The 21,904-nt window shown below is 47.3% G+C and overlaps 1 protein-coding gene across 2 annotated transcripts in view; it reads left to right on the top strand.

The window, feature by feature from the left end:
• CYP39A1 (cytochrome P450 family 39 subfamily A member 1) overlaps window positions 1-21,125 on the top strand; it is a 78,783-nt gene extending 57,658 nt beyond the window's left edge. For both annotated transcript variants that reach the window (XM_088467359.1, XM_088467358.1), the window contains exons 12-13: window positions 12,369-12,459; window positions 18,326-21,125. In XM_088467359.1, coding sequence (XP_088323485.1) covers window positions 12,369-12,440 — 72 coding nt within the window. In that variant the 3' untranslated portion in view covers window positions 12,441-12,459; window positions 18,326-21,125. The remainder of the gene's footprint in view (window positions 1-12,368; window positions 12,460-18,325) is intronic.
• The last annotated feature ends 779 nt before the right edge of the window (window positions 21,126-21,904 follow it).

Genomic DNA, 21,904 nt, shown 5'->3' with positions numbered 1-21,904 from the left:
TGCCCAAGTTCTCTCCTGGAGATCGTGTGTGGCTTTCTACAAAAAAACCTAAGACTCAATGTGCCCACTATGAAATTTGCTCCCTGATACATCGGTCCTTTTCAAATTGAACGGGTCATTAATCCTGTGGCTTGCAAATTGCATCATTCACCTAATCTTCGGATTTCAAATTCCTTTCATGTCTCTTTGTTCAAACCTTTGATACTTAATCATTTCCATGACAAGTTACCAAAAGCACCACCAATTCAAACTTCTCGTGGAGTGGAATTCGAGATTGAGAAGATATTAGACTCACGCTGGCATCAGGGGCATCTACAGTATCTGGTGGACTGGAAGGCATACGGTCCAGAAGAAAGATCTTGGTTAAGGGCATCAGATGTTCACTCTCCTAGGTTGATACGAAACTTTCATGCAAAATTTCCTCAGAAGCCTAGTGGGTGCCCAGAGACCACCCAAAAAGGGGGGGGGTCCTGTCGGGACTTGGACTGTTAGGCCGCAACAGAAGTTCCGGTCAGCTGCACTCCAGCTATCCAGATTCCGGGACACTCTCCTATCTACTCGTTTCCCCCGTAGCTGTGCATGGTGTCTGCCGCGTGGTACTGTTTGACACTGCCTGGAAGCCTAGCGTCTGGTCCCGCTACACAGTGGTTCTCACTCACCTGCTGGGGCGCTGTTCCGCTGTGTCCACGAGGAGTTCGTCTGTCCATGGGTGCAGCCATCTTGGTTTGATCAGGTGACTCTGCAAATACCAGTCCTATGCATGCACAGGATCAGTTAATGTGTGGCCAACCAGCAACCGACACTGGGTATATAAACCTCTTCAGGATCCTCAGTCGGCGTCTGTGCAATGTCGAAGGTTTCCTTTTGGTTCCTGCCGGATCCACGTCTATCCCTGACATAGAGCTTCATTGTGTACTGTTTGCTTGTACTCGGTACAGTACTAGTCTCCAAGCCATCGTCTTCTGGGCATAGCCCAGCATCCTGCACTCAGAACTTTGTTTTCTATTACTGAGCCCGTCTCAGTAAGGACTCTCCCGTTACCCTGTGCTCCTACCTACTTGCCTTCATCCTCCATTATCATCCACAGTTCTACGGTTCCTGCATCAGTCAAGTGGATTACATCTCATACTTCTGACTGCGGATTTCCGCTGGTTTAACACCGGGACTTATACTCAGCCATTACCAATATATATATGTCTCAGTATTTACAATCTGTCATCATTAAAGTTCTGCAACTTTTATCAAGTTCAAGTTATTATTTAGGCTGCCTTCCCCAATTATCATTATTATTAGTTTCTCCAGCTCTGTGCCGTCACATGACAGACATACACATCACCGCCTCACTCTGACATTCACATCACTGCATCACTCTGACAGCCATACACATCACTGCCTCACTTTGACAGACATACACATCACTGCCTCACTCTGACAGACATACACATCACTGCCTCTCTCTAACATACACATCACTGCCTCATTCTGACAGACATACACATCACTGCCTCACTCTGACAGACATACACATCACTGCCTCACTCTGACAGACATACACATCACTGCCTCACTGACAGACATACACATCACTGCCTCACTGACAGAAATACACATCACTGCCTCACTCTGACAGACATACACATCACTGCCTCACTGACAGACATACACATCACTGCCTCACTCTGACAGACATACACATCACTGCCTCACTGACAGAAATACACATCACTGCCTCACTCTAACATACACATCACTGCCTCACTGACAGCAGCACATCACTGCCTCACTGAAAGACATACACATCACTGCCTCACTCTGACAGACATACACCCCACTGCCTCACTCTGACAGACATACACATCACTGCCTCACTCTGACAGACATACACATCACTGCCTCACTGACAGACATACACATCACTGCCTCACTCTGACAGACATACACATCACTGCCTCATACTGACATACAGATCACTGCCTCATACTGACATACACATCACTGCCTCACTCTAACATACACATCACTGCCTCACTGACAGCAGCACATCACTGCCTCACTGAAAGACATACACATCACTGCCTCACTCTGACAGACATACACATCACTGCCTCACTCTGACAGACATACACATCACTGCCTCACTGACAGACATACACATCACTGCCTCACTCTGACAGACATACACATCACTGCCTCATACTGACATACACATCACTGCCTCATACTGACATACACATCACTGCCTCACTCTGACAGACATACACATCACTGCCTCATACTGACATACACATCACTGCCTCATACTGACATACACATCACTGCCTCACTCTGACAGACATACACATCACTGCCTCACTGACAGCAGCACATCACTGCCTCACTCTGACATACACATCACTACATCACTCTGACAGACATACACATCACTGCCTCATACTGACATACACATCACTGCCTCATACTGACATACACATCACTGCCTCATTCTGACAGACATACACATCACTGCATCACTGACAGCAGCACATCACTGCCTCACTCTGACATACACATCACTACATCACTCTGACAGACATACACATCACTGCCTCACTCTGACAGACATACACATCACTGCCTCACTCTGACAGACATACACATCACTGCCTCACTCTGACATACACATCACTGCCTCACTCTGACAGACATATACATCACTGCCTCACTCTGACAGACATACACATCACTGCCTCATACTGACATACACATCACTGCCTCACTCTGACATACACATCACTGCCTCACTCTGACAGACATACACATCACTGCCTCACTGACAGACATACACATCACTGCCTCACTCTGACAGACATACACATCACTGCCTCACTCTGACAGACATACGCATCACCGCCTCACTCTGACAGCCATACACCCCACTGCCTCACTCTGACAGACATACACATCACTGCCTCACTGACAGACATACACATCACTGCCTCACTCTGACATACACATCACTACCTCACTCTGACAGACATACACATCACTGCCTCACTCTGACAGACATACACATCACTGCCTCTCTCTGACAGACATACACATCACTGCCTCACTGACATACACATCACTGCCTCACTGACAGACATACACATCACTGCCTCACTCTGACATACACATCACTGCCTCACTGACAGACATAGACATCACTGCCTCACTCTGACAGACATACACATCACTGCCTCACTCTGACATACACATCACTGCCTCACTGACAGACATACACATCACTGCCTCACTGACAGACATACACATCACTGCCTCACTCTGACAGACATACGCATCACTGCCTCACTGACAGACATACACATCACTGCCTCACTCTGACAGACATACACATCACTGCCTCACTCTGACAGACATACTCATCACTGCCTCACTGACAGACATACACATCACTACCTCACTCTGACAGACATACACATCACTGCCTCACTCTGACAGACATACACATCACTGCCTCACTCTGACAGACATACACATCACTGCCTCACTGACAGACATACACATCACTGCCTCACTCTGACAGACATACACATCACTGCCTCATACTGACATACACATCACTGCCTCATACTGACATACACATCACTGCCTCACTCTGACAGACATACACATCACTGCCTCATACTGACATACACATCACTGCCTCATACTGACATACACATCATTGCCTCACTCTGACAGACATACACATCACTGCCTCACTCTGACATACATACACATCACTGCCTCACTCTGACAGACATACACATCACTGCCTCACTGACAGAAATACACATCACTGCCTCACTCTGACAGACATACACATCACTGCCTCACTGACAGACATACACATCACTGCCTCACTGACAGACATACACATCACTGCCTCACTCTGACAGACATACACATCACTGCCTCACTCTGACAGACATACACATCACTGCCTCACTGACAGAAATACACATCACTGCCTCACTCTGACAGACATACACATCACTGCCTCACTGATAGACATACACATCACTGCCTCACTGACAGACATACACATCACTTCCTCACTGACAGACATACACATCACTGCCTCACTCTAACATACACATCACTGCCTCACTCTGACAGACATACACATCACTGCCTCACTCTGACATCCACATCACTGCCTCACTGACATACATACACATCACTGCCTCACTGACAGACATACACATGACTGCCTCACTCTAACATACACATCACTGCCTCACTCTGACAGACATACACATCACTGCCTCACTGACAGACATACACATCACTGCCTCACTCTGACAGACATACACATCACTGCCTCATACTGACATACACATCACTGCCTCATACTGACATACACATCACTGCCTCACTCTGACAGACATACACATCACTGCCTCATACTGACATACACATCACTGCCTCATACTGACATACACATCATTGCCTCACTCTGACAGACATACACATCACTGCCCATACTGACAGACATACACATCACTGCCCATACTGACATACACATCACTGCTTCACTCTGACAGACATACACATCACTGCCTCATACTGACATACACATCATTGCCTCACTCTGACATACACATCACTGCCTCATACTGACATACACATCACTGCCTCACTCTGACAGACATACACATCACTGCCTCACTCTGACATACACATCACTACCTCACTCTGACAGACATACACATCACTGCCTCACTGACAGACATACACATCACTGCCTCACTCTGACAGACATACAAATCACTGCCTCAATCTGACAGACATACGCATCACTGCCTCACTCTGACAGCCATACACATCACTGCCTCACTCTGACAGCCATACACATCACTGCCTCACTCTGACAGCCATACACATCACTGCCTCACTCTGACAGACATACACATCACTGCCTCACTCTGACAGACATACACATCACTGCCTCACTGACAGGCATACACATCACTGCCTCACTGACAGACATACACATCACTTCCTCACTCTGACAGACATACACATCCCTGCCTCACTCTAACATACACATCACTGCCTCTCTCTGACAGACATACGCATCACTGCCCCACTCTGACAGACATACACATCACTGCCTCACTGACAGACATACACATCACTGCCTCACTGACTGACATACACATCACTACCTCACTCTGACATACACAACACTGCCTCATACTTACATACACATCATTGCCTCACTCTGACAGACATATACATCACTGCCTCATACTGACATACACATCACTGCCTCATACTGACATACACATCACTGCCTCACTCTGACATACACATCACTGCCTCACTCTGACAGACATACACATCACTGCCTCACTGACAGACATACACATCACTGCCTCACTCTGACAGACATTCACATCACTACCTTACTCTGACAGACATACACATCACTGCCTCACTCTGACAGACATACACATCACTACCTCACTCTGACAGACATACACATCACTGCCTCACTCTGACAGACATACAGATCACTGCCTCACTGACAGACATACACATCACTGCCTCACTGACAGACATACACATCACTACCTCACTCTGACAGACATACACATCACTGCCTCACTCTGACAGACATACACATCACTGCCTCACTGACAGACATACACATCACTGCCTCACTCTGACATACACATCACTACCTCACTCTGACAGACATACACGTCACTGCCTCACTCTGACAGACATACACATCACTGCCTCACTGACAGACATACACATCACTGCCTCACTCTGACAGACATTCACATCACTACCTTACTCTGACAGACATACACATCACTGCCTCACTCTGACAGACATACACATCACTGCCTCACTGACAGACATACACATCACTACCTCACTGACAGACATACACATCACTGCCTCACTGACAGACATACACATCACTACCTCACTCTGACATACACAACACTGCCTCATACTTACATTAACATCATTGCCTCACTCTGACAGACATACACATCACTGCCTCATACTGACATACACATCACTGCCTCATACTGACATACACATCACTGCCTCACTCTGACATACACATCACTGCCTCACTCTGACAGACATACACATCACTGCCTCACTGACAGACATACACATCACTGCCTCACTCTGACAGACATACACATCACTACCTCACTCTGACAGACATACACATCACTGCCTCACTCTGACAGACATACACATCACTGCCTCACTGACAGACATACACATCACTACCTCACTGACAGACATACACATCACTGCCTCACTGACAGACATACACATCACTACCTCACTCTGACATACACAACACTGCCTCATATTTACATTAACATCATTGCCTCACTCTGACAGACATACACATCACTGCCTCATACTGACATACACATCACTGCCTCACTCTGACAGACATACGCATCACTGCCCCACTCTGACAGACATACACATCACTGCCTCACTCTGACAGACATACACATCACTGCCTCACTGACAGACATACACATCACTGCCTCACTGACAGACATACACATCACTGCCTCACTCTGACATACGCAACACTGCCTCATACTTACATACACATCATTGCCTCACTCTGACAGACATACACATCACTGCCTCATACTGACATACACATCACTGCCTCATACTGACATACACATCACTGCCTCACTCTGACATACACATCACTGCCTCACTCTGACAGACATACACATCACTGCCTCACTGACAGACATACACATCACTGCCTCACTCTGACAGACATTCACATCACTACCTTACTCTGACAGACATACACATCACTGCCTCACTCTGACAGACATACACATCACTGCCTCACTGACAGACATACACATCACTACCTCACTGACAGACATACACATCACTACCTCACTCTGACATACACAACACTGCCTCATACTTACATACACATCATTGCCTCACTGACAGACATACACATCACTACCTCACTCTGACAGACATACACATCACTGCCTCACTCTGACAGACATACACATCACTGCCTCACTGACAGACATACACATCACTGCCTCACTCTGACAGACATACACATCACTGCCTCACTCTGACAGACATACACATCACTGCCTCACTCTGACAGACATACACATCACTGCCTCACTGACAGACATACACATCACTGCCTCACTCTGACAGACATACACATCACTGCCTCACTCTGACAGACATACACATCACTGCCTCACTGACAGACATACACATCACTGCCTCACTCTGACAGACATACGCATCACTGCCCCACTCTGACAGACATACACATCACTGCCTCACTGACAGACATACACATCACTGCCTCACTGACAGACATACACATCACTGCCTCACTCTGACAGACATACACATCACTGCCTCACTGACAGACATACACATCACTGACAGACATACACATCACTGCCTCACTCTGATAGAAGTACAAATATCTGACAGAACAATAAAAAATAAATTGCAGAATTACCTCATGCCTCAAAGGACCTGTCATAATTTCTCATCAAAGATGACTGGTACAATGATCATCTCTTCAAAGATTTCGAACAGGATCATTTTATTAAATAGCTATACCTCTCTTTGGCGTGCGGTCACGCTCTGATATACGCACACGCAAGAGCCAAGAGTGGTATAATATATATCTAAATATTATATATATAGATAGATAGATAGATAGATAGATATACACTCACTAAAACAATTTGTATTGTACACTTATTGTCTGTTTAAAATATTTTCCCGTCTTACACACTTTTTCTTTGTGGGCTTTTAATATCCCACCTCCTACGTACACAATAGTTTGCCACAAGTTAATTTAGTCCCTTGGCACGTAGTGTTATGTGGTACGCCGGGCATCTCATTAACTCAGTCAGTGCAGTGTTACAGTGGAAAGTCCAGGTCACCCCTGCACACGCCAGTGTGATGTGATGCCGTCCATTGCTTTGCATGCTTGTCATTGTTGTCGCGTGAATCAGAGATTGAAAGTGGAAAATGAGTGTTGATAGCCGTGTGTGTGCTGGTCTCATTCCACTTCACTGAGTGACTGATGACCTTGAGGGGCATTGCTAAAGCTATTGTATTATATAACATAATGCCGACTCCACACAGTACCTGCTGGCTTCAGCCCGCTCTTCTTTCAGACACTTATGAAATGGTGTGCATGAAGCGCAAATGCCGTTTTATGATGTCACGTGTCCATTTATTTGCAGGAATGCACCAGTCTTTTATAAGGGGAAGCACGCTGCTCTTTGGCCTAAGATGGCGGTGTGAGGGGGTTGCAACATTTTTACCTCGGTGTGCCCACATGCTGAAATCAGATTTTGGGGATGACTCAGCCTCGCCTGTGTCTTTATTCTAATATCGCAGCCCTTTGTGCTGTGGGGTGTCACTATATAAATGAGATTCAAAGAACAGAGACGGGCCATTTGGGACAAATTTATTGTGATTTATACTAAAGGAATTTTTATTACACATGGGGGAATTCACCATTGAAACTCTCCGTGCTGTGAAACTGCAGCTCCCTTCTCAAGTTCCTTAGATTCTTTCCTAAATTCGTAGACTTCTAGTAGGAAAATAAATGCTATGTGTTCGGAAATGATCTCTGCGCCGCGGCTGCCTGGTTATATTTCATATTGGCAGCTCAGGCCGAGGAGTCTCTCAGCCACAACACACAGTGCAGTCTGCGTTTACCTGAAAGTGAATCTGTAGGCTGCACACGGCTGGAGGCAGCCATTTTGTGGCCTCGGCCTTGCCTTATGCAATTATGCCACTCCTCATTCTGTAAAAAATTGTGACCGTTGTGAGACCTGTTAATGACACCACCTGCTCGGTTACTAGGGGCAACATCACTCTGTTACCTATGGAACAGGCTTTTTTTTTAATATAACGTCTTTAAAAAACAATTATATATGCTATTTGTATAAGTATTTAATCCCCACATCTAAATGTTTTGTAGAGTCACCTTTATACAGCAATAACAGGTTTAAGTCTCCTCGGATAAGTGAGCACCAGCATTGCACAATGCTTATTACAGACGTTCTTCCACACAGATTTGCCGCAGGTTTTTCAATTTAGTCGAATTACACTCGTGCACCCCAATTTTCAAGTATTACCATAGATTCTCATTAGGTGGTAGATCCGAGTTATACCTGGAACATTGTAGGTCTCTTTTTTTTGTCCCCAAGTCACTCCAGTGTTAGATTAGCATTGTGCTTAGAATCACTGTCCTGCCGAGAGATGAACATTCACACAAGCGTCAGATCTTCGGCTGGATAAATACCATATGATATATTGTACGATATATATCGTCCCACCGTGGATCGGCAAGATATATCGTACACATTGTATAGTGTGTACGCCCGATCAGTTGTTCCCAGCTGTCGTTCATTGCAACGTTCCATCTACTGGGCTGCAGATGGGACGCTGCTATGAACGGCGCATTGTAGTTACATGCGGCCTTCATACGGCAGATCGTGCAGTATGTCCATCATTGGAATTCACTGTCATAAGGTGTGTACCCAGTTTTAAGAGGCAGAAACTAGGGGTATATTTAGTAAAGTGAGAGTTTTTAGAAGTGGAGGTGTTGCCCATAGCAACCAATCAGATTCTAGCTGTTATTTTCCAGAAGGTGCTAGTTACATGTTTAGTAGAATCTGATTGGTTGCTATGGGCAACATCTCCACTTCTAAAAACTCTCACTTTAGTAAATATACCCCCAACTCTCTTGCAGTTGTCTGCACCAGCCATTATTCCTTCTACGTTAACATGATGACCAATGCCTACTGATGAAAAGCAGCCCCCAGCATAATGTACCCACCACCATATGTCACTGTGGTTATAGGTAGATTTGCACCTCAGACATCGCCAGGCATTTTTGCAAAAAGATATGGGAATGATCACACCCATGATCAGTGTTTTTTGCAAACAGCCTGTGGGAAACAATCCATCACAACTTAGTCACTCTCGTGTGTTCTACCACACTGTGCTCTTACTGTACATGGTTTATTTGGAGTAATGGCGTACCCCGCAGGCCAGTGTTATGCAAAGCTCTTGATATTGGTGACTGGTTGCCCCCTTTACTCCAGCCCCAGCTGCTGAGGGGAAAAAGGGTAAACTTGAACATGACGATGAGCCCAGTCATAGATTGATAGGCTTTACTTTGAAATTTCACTTTACTTTCCCTTATGACTCAAAGTCCCACATGGGGTAAAAAGAGGTTTTTTACGTGGGCAGTTCACAAATGTATAAATGAAATGCAACCTGCGTCTACATTTCCTGCGCTTACGAGCCATACCTTCCTTCATTCTGTCATGGAAGATATAGTCATGTGACGGGAAATGGGGGGACATGTTTGGAGCCGTACCTTGCTTCATTCTGTCATGGAAGATAGAGTCATGTGACGGGAAATGGGGGGACATGTTTGGAGCCGTACCTTCCTTCATTCTGTCATGGAAGATATAGTCATGTGACGGGAAATGGGGGGACATGTTCGGAGCCGTACCTTGCTTCATTCTGTCATGGAAGATAGTCATGTGACGGGAAATGGGGGGACATGTTTGGAGCCGTATCTTCCTTCATTCTGTAATGGAAGATATAGTCATGTGACGGGAAATGGGGGGACATGTTTGGAGCCGTACCTTCCTTCATTCTGTCATGGAAGATATAGTCATGTGACGGGAAATGGGGGGACATGTTCGGAGCCGTACCTTGCTTCATTCTGTCATGGAAGATAGTCATGTGACGGGAAATGGGGGGACATGTTTGGAGCCGTACCTTCCTTCATTCTGTAATGGAAGATATAGTCATGTGACGGGAAATGGGGGGACATGTTTGGAGCCGTACCTTCCTTCATTCTGTCATGGAAGATATAGTCATGTGACGGGAAATGGGGGGACATGTTTGGAGCCGTACCTTGCTTCATTCTGTCATGGAAGATATAGTCATGTGACGGGAAATGGGGGGACATGTTCGGAGCCGTACCTTGCTTCATTCTATCATGGAAGATAGTCATGTGACGGGAAATGGGGGGACATGTTTGGAGCCGTACCTTCCTTCATTCTGTAATGGAAGATATAGTCATGTGACGGGAAATGGGGGGACATGTTTGGAGCCGTACCTTCCTTCATTCTGTCATGGAAGATATAGTCATGTGACAGGAAATGGGGGGACATGTTCGGAGCCGTACCTTGCTTCATTCTGTCATGGAAGATATAGTCATGTGACAGGAAATGGGGGGACATGTTCGGAGCCGTACCTTGCTTCATTCTGTCATGGAAAATAGAGTCATGTGACTGGAAATGGGGGGATATGTTCGGAGGCGCGCTAAAAGCACACAACATGCTTCTACATAACTCAAAATATTTGTATATAACAGTAAACATTGAGCACTTTAAATGAACTAGACGCCAAGGTTTTTCCACTGCTTGTGAATGGAGCTTTTCTCTTTTTTTTTTTTTTTATGCTGTCACATTAGGTTTTGCATATTGTATCCCAAAAGATAATTAATTTGAAAATCCCTGATAGATTATTTATATACAACAAAAAACACAACAGTATAAACAAGCGATAAGAGAGTGCCAAGTAAGCAACAGCAGGCGCTTCCCGCATCGCACATGCAGTTTTCCCTCGCCACGGCTCGTGTCCTTTCTGCAAAACAGATGTGAAGCAAATGTCCGCACGTATGGTGGTTCCTGAGAGGAGCCAAAATCTATTGGCAACTTTAAACTAGCGGAATAATGGGCTTGGTCTGGAGGGGGGGCAAATCCGAATAATGGGTTCAGCTGATTTACATTCAGCTTGTGTAACATTCTTAATCCCTCTTGTAGACTTTGTCCAACACATAATCAGACAGAATGAACAACGGTAGAGTAATAAAGGGACTATGACATCTTTTTTTATGTATATAAAATGTGTTATACAATGATGTTCGGTGAAGTTGTGATGCTTTGCGTGTTGCGTGTTACATGTGTCTATTTGAGATTAGAAGGAAGACCGTTTCACTGGGGCATTAAATATTGTGATAACGGCGCAGCCAATTGAGGTGGTGACAGGTGAGACAGGGGAGACGTTCTTAAGCAGCAACGTGGCCACTCCCTGTTACACACTGGTGACAGCCATTTTGTTGGCTGAAGCAATATTCATAAGAAGACAGCCTTAGGACCTAGCGACGTTACCGAGGCATGAGGCACCTTGTGTAGATGAGGGTGCACCTTGACAATTTTTTTTTTTTATTAATTACATTTTAAAGCGGTCTCTGAATTTACAGTGAGGGGTTTACCTCTAATGTTTTACAGAGTAATCTACACTTAGTGGGAACCCAGCAGCCTGACGGTCCTTGTCGAGTTCAATTTAAACAAAGAGAATGAATAATAAACCTCAAGAAAAGTAAGTATTACCACAGTGTTTTTTTATTTAGTATTATCTTGCTAGCCTACAGTAGTAACACATCTGTTTTGGCCTGCGATGTTGTCTGATCGCATTCAGGGTCTCATTCAGACCCGCTCGCAAGCGATGAGTGCTCGCAAGCGGGTCGATGTTGAGGCCCTGCGCACGCGCAGCGGCGGCACTGCGCGTGCGCAAGCCCCGGAGCGAGAGAGAAACTCTCTCGCTCCGGGGCTAACTACAAAAGGGGCGGCTGTCGATGGTGATCGACAGCTCGCACCGTTTTGTAGGTGGGATGGCTGGCCAAACGCCTGCCGTTTGGGGGCAGCCCCACTGACATCACTCGTGATGTCAGTGGTGAGCTTCCGGCTCTAATAGAGCCGAAAGCTCACTGGGGCTTGTGGTAGACGAGACCCTACCACAAGAGTCTCATCGCAAGCCCCGATGGTCGCGATGGTCTTGACCATCGCGACCATCAACCTGGCCGCTCGCCAAAGCTGTGGGGGTCACCCACAGCCTAACGAGCGGCCAGGAGGCCAGCTCTGAACTTATAAGCGGCCGCCCTCATTCAGAGCGAGCGCTCGCATCGAGCGGCTCTGAATGAGGTCCTCAGGTTTTACGTTTGAGGGTCTACGTGTATCCCACCACCATTTCTGCAGGTGTCCATCCGTGTTGACCACTTGACCACATACACGGTGTGGCAGATTTGTTCACACACATGAAGTCTCTGTGCTTATTACTAGGGATGTGCGCCGGGCCATTTTTGCCGGATTTGGATTTGGTTCTAATTCGTCGTCCGGCTTTGGATTTGGATTTGGATTTGCCAAACTGCGGTGACTGGCTTTGGATTTGGATTTGGATTTTTTTACAAAAATTGACAAAAAAAGCTAAAATCACATAAATTGGTCTTTTTTTTCTTCCTAGAGTATTATTAACCTCAATAACATTAATTTCCAGTCAATTTAGACCATATCACAGCTTATAATATTGTTTTCAACATTATTGGCCAAAGGTTGCAGTGAGCTGACTGGTTACTAAGCGACAAAGCAGCGGCACAACGACACAGACACCACAGTATAAAGCACATCTATGACACATTGCCACACAGCAGTGGCAGAAATGAAAAGTAGTGCACCCACCCAGTGGGGTACGGCCAGCAGAGTCACAGTACTTGTTTACAAAGTGGGCTACGGCCCTAGGAGTCACAGTGCACAATCTTATTAGCATTACACCGCACATAGGGCCTGATTCACATTACACCATAAAGTAGTGTCTCTTATTTATGTTACGACACACAGTAGTGCCCCTTTTACACAATGCCCACAGTAGTGACCCTTTTACACAATGCCCACAGTAGCGGTGTCCCTTACACAATGTCCCCCAGCAGTGGTGCCCCCTATGCAGTCCCCTTAGTAGTACGGTCCACTATGCAGTGCCCCCAGTTGAATGCTCCCCAGTAGTATGCCCCCCATTAGCAGGCCCCCCCAGTAGTATGTCCCCCATTAGCAGGCCCCCCCAGTAGTATGCCCCCCATTAGCATGCCACCCAGTAGTATGCCCCCCCAGTAGTATGGCTCCCCCAGTAGTAGGCTGCCCCAGTAGCAGGCCCCCCCAGTAGTAGGCTGCTCCAGTAGTAGCCCCCCCTGTAGTATGGGCCCCCCCTGTAGTATGGCCCCCCCTGTAGTAGGCCCCCCCAGTAGTATGGCCCCCCCCAGTAGCAGGCCCCTCAGTAGTATGGCCCCCCCAGTAGCAGACCCCCCCAGTAGTATAGCCCCCCCCAGTAGCAGGCCCCTCTGTAGTATGGCCCCCCCAGTAGTATAGCCCTGCCCAGTAGCAGACCCCCCCCAGTAGTGCAGACCCCCCCAGTAGTATAGCCCCCCCCCAGTAGCAGGCCCCTCTGTAGTATGGCCCCCCAATAGTGCAGATCCCCCCCAGTAGTATGGCCCCCCCAGTAGCAGACCCCCCCCCAGTAGTATAGCCCCCCCCAGTAGCAGGCCCCTCTGTAGTATGGCCCCCCCAGTAGTATTGCCTCCCCCAGTAGCAGACCCCCCCCCAGTAGTGCAGACCCCCCCCAGTAGTATAGCCCCCCCAGTAGCAGGCCCCTCTGTAGTATGGCCCCCCCAGTAGTATAGCCCCCCCCCAGTAGCAGACCCCCCCAGTAGTGCAGACCCCCCCCAGTAGCGCCCCCGGACCTTTGACAAGTAAAAAAATAAAAAAAATAAAACTTACCTGTATCCCCGCTCCCGCGCCGTCCGCTCTGTCACACGCTGAGGAGGGAGCCGGAAGACGGAGCTCATGTGTGAGCTCCAGCCGGCTCCCTCCGTGCAGCAGCCAATGAGAGTCTGTGTGACTCTCATTGGCTGCTGTAACAAACACACAGCTGCCGCTGGCGGCTGTGTGTCTGTGTCTGTGTAGGGCAGAGCGCTATCACTGCGCTCTGCCCTACACGCGAGGAGACCTGATGTCGGATTCTCTAGTGAGAATCCGACATCAGGCGGCCGCCGTTCGGCCCCGAACGGGGATCCGAGTCAGGCGGTGAACACCCGAACAGGGTTCGGGTGGACTCGGATCCCCAATGTTCGGAGCGGTTCGGATTCCACAGAATCCGAACCGCTCATCTCTACTTATTACATACTTTAAAATACTGACTTTTAGGTGCCAACATGGAGCACTCTAAAGTAACTTGTATATCTCCGCTTATAGCTGGGGGCCAAATCCGAAGCACAAATTGCAAGTGCTCCCTTTACTACAGGAAACAGAGGGACTAGTAAAATTAACTGGAAAAGGGCCAGGAGGTCGTATTTAGGAAGGTGAAGACACAGCAATTTCCTCCCCGCAGGAAGAGCTGGTTGTTTGGCATGACCAGAACCAGGCCTCGTCTTGTAGTATTAATGCACCATCCAATTGCACTTTACTCAAAGGGGAATTGAGGCAGAGTGAGTACTACGATGCCTCCTATCTTGCCTGATTTTGTACTGCGCATGGTCAGAAAGTAAACATGCACATATGTGCCAATGCAATCTCACACACACGTTTCGCTCGTATCGAACCTCACAACCTGAGGAGATGAAAAGAGATGTGAAGGGACGTTCTCATGTAGGAAAGTACGTTAAAGACGATATCATGTATACAGTATATCACTCATACAGATGAGCACATTAGTACATATGTAGTGTTCCCGCTAGACCGTTTCAGCGGGGGGCCGCGCCCTGCCCTATTTCTAAAGGGCAGAAAGCACCATGCCCTCCGGCGCGGCTACCCGCTGAAACAGCTTGCGTGGTTCTGTCCCCCACCTAGTAAAGGTTTTTCACAGTATAATAAATACATTCAAAGCCACAGAAGTTGCCCACGTAACACATACGGTCCTGATGCCCTTACCCCCATGATTAAATTCAGTCCTAAATTAATCTAAATCAAGTAGTGTTGTAGGAGAGCAACTTTCTGTAATAGTGCGATCCTAAAGTACAAGTTGCTGGGAAGGCCGCAAGGTGGAAGAGCAACTTCAAATGCTCCTGGCGGATAATTGGACGCACTTGTTCAAATAAAACAGTGTTGCGTCACATTTTTGGGGTTTCTTAAATGTGCCCTGTTTTCCGACAGCTCGCTTATTGGGTTTAATAATCGCTGCTGACTTTGCCGCCTGCGACCTCCTTATTCAGGTTGGCCAATGATGCCGTACAGACACTGATGTGGGTTATTAGCTGACCAGATTTCCCACCCTGGCATATTTGATTCCGCTTATATTAAAATATCTGTGTGTGTACTGTATGTTCTCCTAAAGAGTTTATGTGAGAGAGTTTCTGTGTGTCATGTTGGGAAACGGGGAACATGGAGGGAGGATGGTTGCATCGGCATCAGTCAGTGTCCCAACTTTCCACCCTGAAGCTCATCTCTAAATTTTGTCTATGGTCATTAGCATTTCTTAGTGAAGGGAACACGAGACCAACCTAAATTGCAGGCAGACGGAACACATGGCATTAGGGAAGTGGAAACTGGCTAATTATGTGTTTCCCAATGACTGGCATGCAGGCCCCTCATTCCCAGCAGTCTTATTTATGGAACTTTGGCTGCATCAAGAGACCTATAAATAGCCCAGGCAGAGATGTAAATAGGAATTTTTGCCTGGTCTGTGACATGTCTTCCCCTTTGCCGCTCTCCAGCACATATCTACTTCTCATACCTGCCTTTAAAGAAGATATAGGGAGGGCTAGATAACACTGTTTGCGTCACTATGACATGTCCCCGCCCACATCGCAGGCTGGCGAGAAGACGTCTGGGAGAATAGTCTGCTCCCAATAATCCCGGGGCCTCGTAGACGAGTTGTCGGTTACATGTTCATCCCTAGTTACGCGTCTGAGCTCAGACCTGAAATGACATAGCTGGCTTTAGGTGTAATCGTACAATGATTGGAAATAAAAGACCCATCGGAGGAGGCTGAGGCACACGCTTGATGTGTGCTAGACCAAGCGTATACAGTTATATCAGAAAATACCGTGCAAGGAAATATGATATCTGTAGTTACAGGGGGTCTACAGCTTTTTAGTAGTCTGGTGGTTCTCTCTCTTTTCCGTGAGTTTAGTCCATGTATTAATAATACCAGTCAGACTTGTATATAGTTGTTGCCCACTGAAGACAGCTAAGGGGTCTATTTATCATCTGTAGCAGCTGGGGGATGGGTTCGTTTCCCGTCAGCGGCAGCCCGACAGGAGCAGAGTGCGAAGCAGCGGAAGCCCGACAGCGCTGGAAATCCCGATCGTGGATAGGTAAGTATAGACTAACCTAACCCCCCTAACCCTAACCCTCCTTAGGGGTGCCTAACCCTAACTTCCCCCCTCTAAGTGCCTAACCCTAACCACCCCCTTCCCCGCTGCCTAAACCTAAGTCCCCCCAGGGGGGTGCCTCACCCATGCCGGGATAAGACAGTCGGGAAGCCGGCTGCCGGTATTTAGGCTTCCCGATTGCTTCCTGCAGCTGGGACCCGTATACTGTCATTGCTTTTTGTAGCATATTGCAGAGATAAGAAATTATTTTTCGTAGTAATTAATCGGCTGGGACAGGGACCGATAAAAGCCTTTCCTGGTGAACAGTCTTTGACGTCGGGCTCTCACCCTGTGCCTGTGCGGCTGTTGGTCTGCACGTGAGCTGATGGGATAATGAGGAGGAGCATGGAGGTTACTGGGGAGTGATCAGATCAAAACATCCCTCTCCAGCAATGCTTTTCCCCTTAGGGCAGGCCTGGCCAACTGGAGACTCTCCAGCTGTTGTGAAACTACAAGTCCCAGCATGCCCTGCCATGGTTTTGCTATTAGGAAATGTTAAAACTGTGGCAGGGCATGCTGGGACTTGTAGTTTCACAACAGCTGGAGAGCCACAGGTTGGCCAGGCCCACCATAGGGAGTACATATGGCTAAAGAACGTGGAAGGGAGTGAGGAAGGAAAATAAATGTATACAGGAAACGTTTCAGGAGCATGCACAGTCATCTGAAGGTGGAAACCCCTTAAAATGAACAACACTGCAGGAAGAGCAACATTAAAAAATAATTTGCATGAAACCCGCAACAATTGAGTAGATCCATCAATACAAACAAATGATCTCGGAATTACGGAAGATAAGAACACAAGGTGAAGTGGCTGGATTCAGAACCACATGTATCCATTTAGATTATTAGGCTGTCAACAGCAGCACAGAGCATGTCAGCTCAGCCAACTCCTGCCATTATACATTTAGCCCATTTTGAAGGAAGAGTGGCCAGGCCGACATGTACAGAATAACCGTCCCGTTCTATCCTCTGCATGCGCCTTGTTTTCATCATTCATCGTTGCTTTTGTTTTCATCATTGTTTTGACACCTTTTTATTTTCTCTTTCTAGGTTTTAAATGATGTCCGTGTCCATAAGCAGCGATCCTAATTGTTCTCCAGTTCTGCTTTGTCCCTGCCTGGAGTCCCGCGGAGGGTAATTGCTCATCGTTTGGATCTGTGTTCCCATTGTGGCCAACCGAGGAAGTTCCCTGGCCAGTTAGACCCATCGCTCTCACACTGCTTCAGCCACTTTCTGTGCAGAAGTCCATAAACATTTTTGTTTTATGGATTTTGGTCTCCGCTGTGCTTCCTGCCTTTGCTTTTATTTGCCAACCCTCACTTCTGCCTGTTATTGACTATGCTTTACTACTCCCAGATGCTGATCTTTTGGCTCTTCTGGTGGTTTGACATGGTAATGTCTTGCACAGTAGACTTGTTTAGGGGCTGCGATTTGTGGATCTCCTTCAGCGGAGTCCAAGTCCTTGCCCTACTCGTAATTTTCCAATGGATGTTTCAGTGTTCTCTTCTCTGGATCCATCTCCTCTGCTTCCTCTCCCAGGTGGTACCCCAAGGCTTGGTCCTCTGCTCTTCTTCCATATTGTGGAATATTTTTCTGCAATTCCCTCTGTGATGTCTTCTCACCATCTCACACGCAATCTTATTTCAAAATCCAAACTTGTACCCTGTCCACCAGCAGAACATTCGTTCAACAATTCATAACAATAAACCCTAGGTCTCAAGCTCGCTGCCTTGTTATCATCCTTGCTCATCAATCCTTGGCTCTATAACATATCTCAAAAGACACTGCAAAAACTATAATTTCTGCCCTCAAAGGGCCCGATTCAGTCAGGAACGCACGCTAGCAGACACACGCACACAGCCGCTGCGATAATATGCTAATCAATGCATACGCACGGAGACCGCAGCACAGGATGCAGATGCCCAGCCCCATATTAAGCCGCCCATCTCCCTTTACTCACAGCCTGACCAGCACGCAAGATAGCGTAAACATCGGTAACATCGAGAACATCGGACTCATACGCACAATAGTGGTTGACCTGACCTGCCGCAGGATTTTGCCGGCTTCCTGTGTACAGCTTACGGTATGGCTGCGTATGCCGCCGCACTGCCTTAATTATGCATGCCCCTATAACGGCGTTATAATGCCTGCGTTCACCTGGTCACCACCCAAAAACGGCACTTCCTGTCAATCAATATCGAAGGAGTCTGCGTACACACTGCGTGTAGTCTGCGTACCCTAATCCGATCGCACTGGCGAGTTCGTGCACGTGCAGTGCAATGCATACCGAAAACATCGTCCGAGTGCGTGCGTGCGTTCTCTCCTTTGCGTTCCTTGCTGAATCAGGCCCATAATCTCCTGCATTGTTGATTCCTCCTTACTAGCCGTCCGTCTAGCCAGACTTTGTCCCCTAAAAACTATTATGATTACAGCTGCTAGGTCTTCCTCAGAACTTCCTTCTACTGCTTGATCTGTCAGTCAGCCTGCTCCCAGTGCCAGCATTTCAGTCAGTTGCCTTTGTAATTATTTACTTTTGGGCTTATTAAAGAGGGGATGCTGACCCCACATATACATTTACATTTCAGTAACTTCATATATTTCCTCTTCAACCATTACTGTCAGCCTGAAATGGAGCAAACTCCTAATTCTAACATTGGTAGATGCTCATAAATGCTATACCGCTAATGAGTCAGTGATGGGCTGGCACCTTCTGGCATGTGGTCAGCACCAGTCCATGGTCCACGATGCCACAGCACCACGCCACAGAAGTGGCTAGAATGGAAAGTTATACAAAGGAAATTCTTAGGGTTAACCATGAGACATTTTGTTCCGTGGTACGTTTGGAGGTATGGCCATGCCTAGTTATGTATACCAGACCCCCTCTGCCCCAATCACTTCATGATGAAGTACAAAGGCTAAGTATCACGTGCCAAGCAAGTGCATCTGTAAATTTCAACTTTAATAATTGTTGTTTCACATTTGTCATGTACGTTTACCGTAGACGTATAGGCAAGATACGTTTGCCATAGGGATATCGGGCCTGATTCACTACGGATCGCTATTCTGCTTATACGCACTCAACGCAGTAAATGTTTGCATTCGCATTGCGATCGCAGCCTGACATAAGGATGCCCACTTCCCCTTACTCACATCCGTATACTTAGGGGAACATGGAGAAACCATCGGTAACATCGAGTAACATCGGACAGTTAATGAAGCCCAGACCTTACTCAGGAATTGCTTACTTCAGCGCACGCTATGAGACCTCAGGTGGTGTCTGGTATCGCTGTGGCTCATTTATGCACGCCCATGCAATAGTATTGAATTGCCCTGGCACGCCTTTGTTTGCCCGACCACCCTTCCCCCCCCGTCACCACCCACAAACGGCACTTCCTGTCAATCACTCTGCCATGGTTCTGCGTATCCTCTGCGATCGCTTTCCTGGTCGCAGTGGCGAGTTCGCGCATGCACAGTACGCAACAAAGGACCGATTGCGTGCGTATAAGCAACTGCGTTCCTTGCTGAATCAGGCCCATAGACAGAATTATAGCCTAATCAGAGGTGAACACTGGCAAACATCCAGTATGTTGGCTCTATGTCTTGCCCCAAGGACAGGCCTGGTGCAGGTCCCTGCTGATAATGGTGATGGCTGGTCTCAGAAGCTGATGTATAGGGGGCAGTGCAGCCACATGCTGTGGGTCCATCTGACACTGGATAAAGATGCTAATCCACAGCTATTTACAAGTATGCGATGTGGCCACTCATGCGGCCCCTTACTGTTCAGATTAATGTGAGAAAATTGTGATAAATTTCAATATTCTGTAATAAAATTAATTTTTTTTAAACCCTTTTATGTAGTGTAACTGTTCTGTGAGTTAGCAGAATCGCAAAGTTTAGCTGTATCAGTCTTGGAAAAGCCCTGCCTGTGAGGGAACTACAAGCCCCAGCTTTATCTACCCACTGTTTACTTGCAGATGTTTCTATCCCAGCACCTGTTGAGTCTCAATGAACAGGTGAAGTAGGCAAAGCAGGGCCGGCTCCAGGCATGTTCAACCAGTGCAGTCAAACAGGGGTGTCACCCCATGGAGGGTGCACCCCTCTCAACCATCCCGATTTCAGTGGGACAGTCCCGTTTTTTGGGCACTGCCCAGCTGTTCCACCTGCGGTCCAAGTGTCTCGCGGGCGGTCGAGAGGTTAGGCATCTCACCACCTCAGCTATACCGGACCTCGGAGAAGCTGAATGGTGCGCGGCATCCATTCAGTACATGGAGAGTGCAGGAGGCAGCCCAGCTGCTGAAGGAGTGCTGGGCTCGCCCCCAGCCTGACGTTAAACGGGAGGCGTCCCATACGGGCATGCCCCCAAATACATCATTAAGGGAGTGTGGCCTATGGTTATTGGGCCACACCCTTTCGGACGCAGCTTTGGCGCACAAAGGGCAACCCGGGCGCCGCAGTCCTAAAGTTGCACAGGGCATGGCAACACCTAGCGTGGATTTTAGGGTTTGGGCAAACTTTAGATCACTGGTGTCGCTGTTTTTAATTGCGTAATTAAAGTATTGCGCTCTGCAGTTTTAAATATCATATGAGACATTATCATCTTTTAAGCTGAGAACTCCTGTGATTCATCCT

Source organism: Taudactylus pleione, unplaced genomic scaffold (assembly GCF_031769625.1).
Source record: "Taudactylus pleione unplaced genomic scaffold, aTauple2 ptg000070l, whole genome shotgun sequence".
Classification (NCBI taxonomy): Eukaryota; Metazoa; Chordata; class Amphibia; order Anura; family Myobatrachidae; genus Taudactylus; species Taudactylus pleione.
This window is presented reverse-complemented; position numbering and strand designations above follow the sequence as displayed.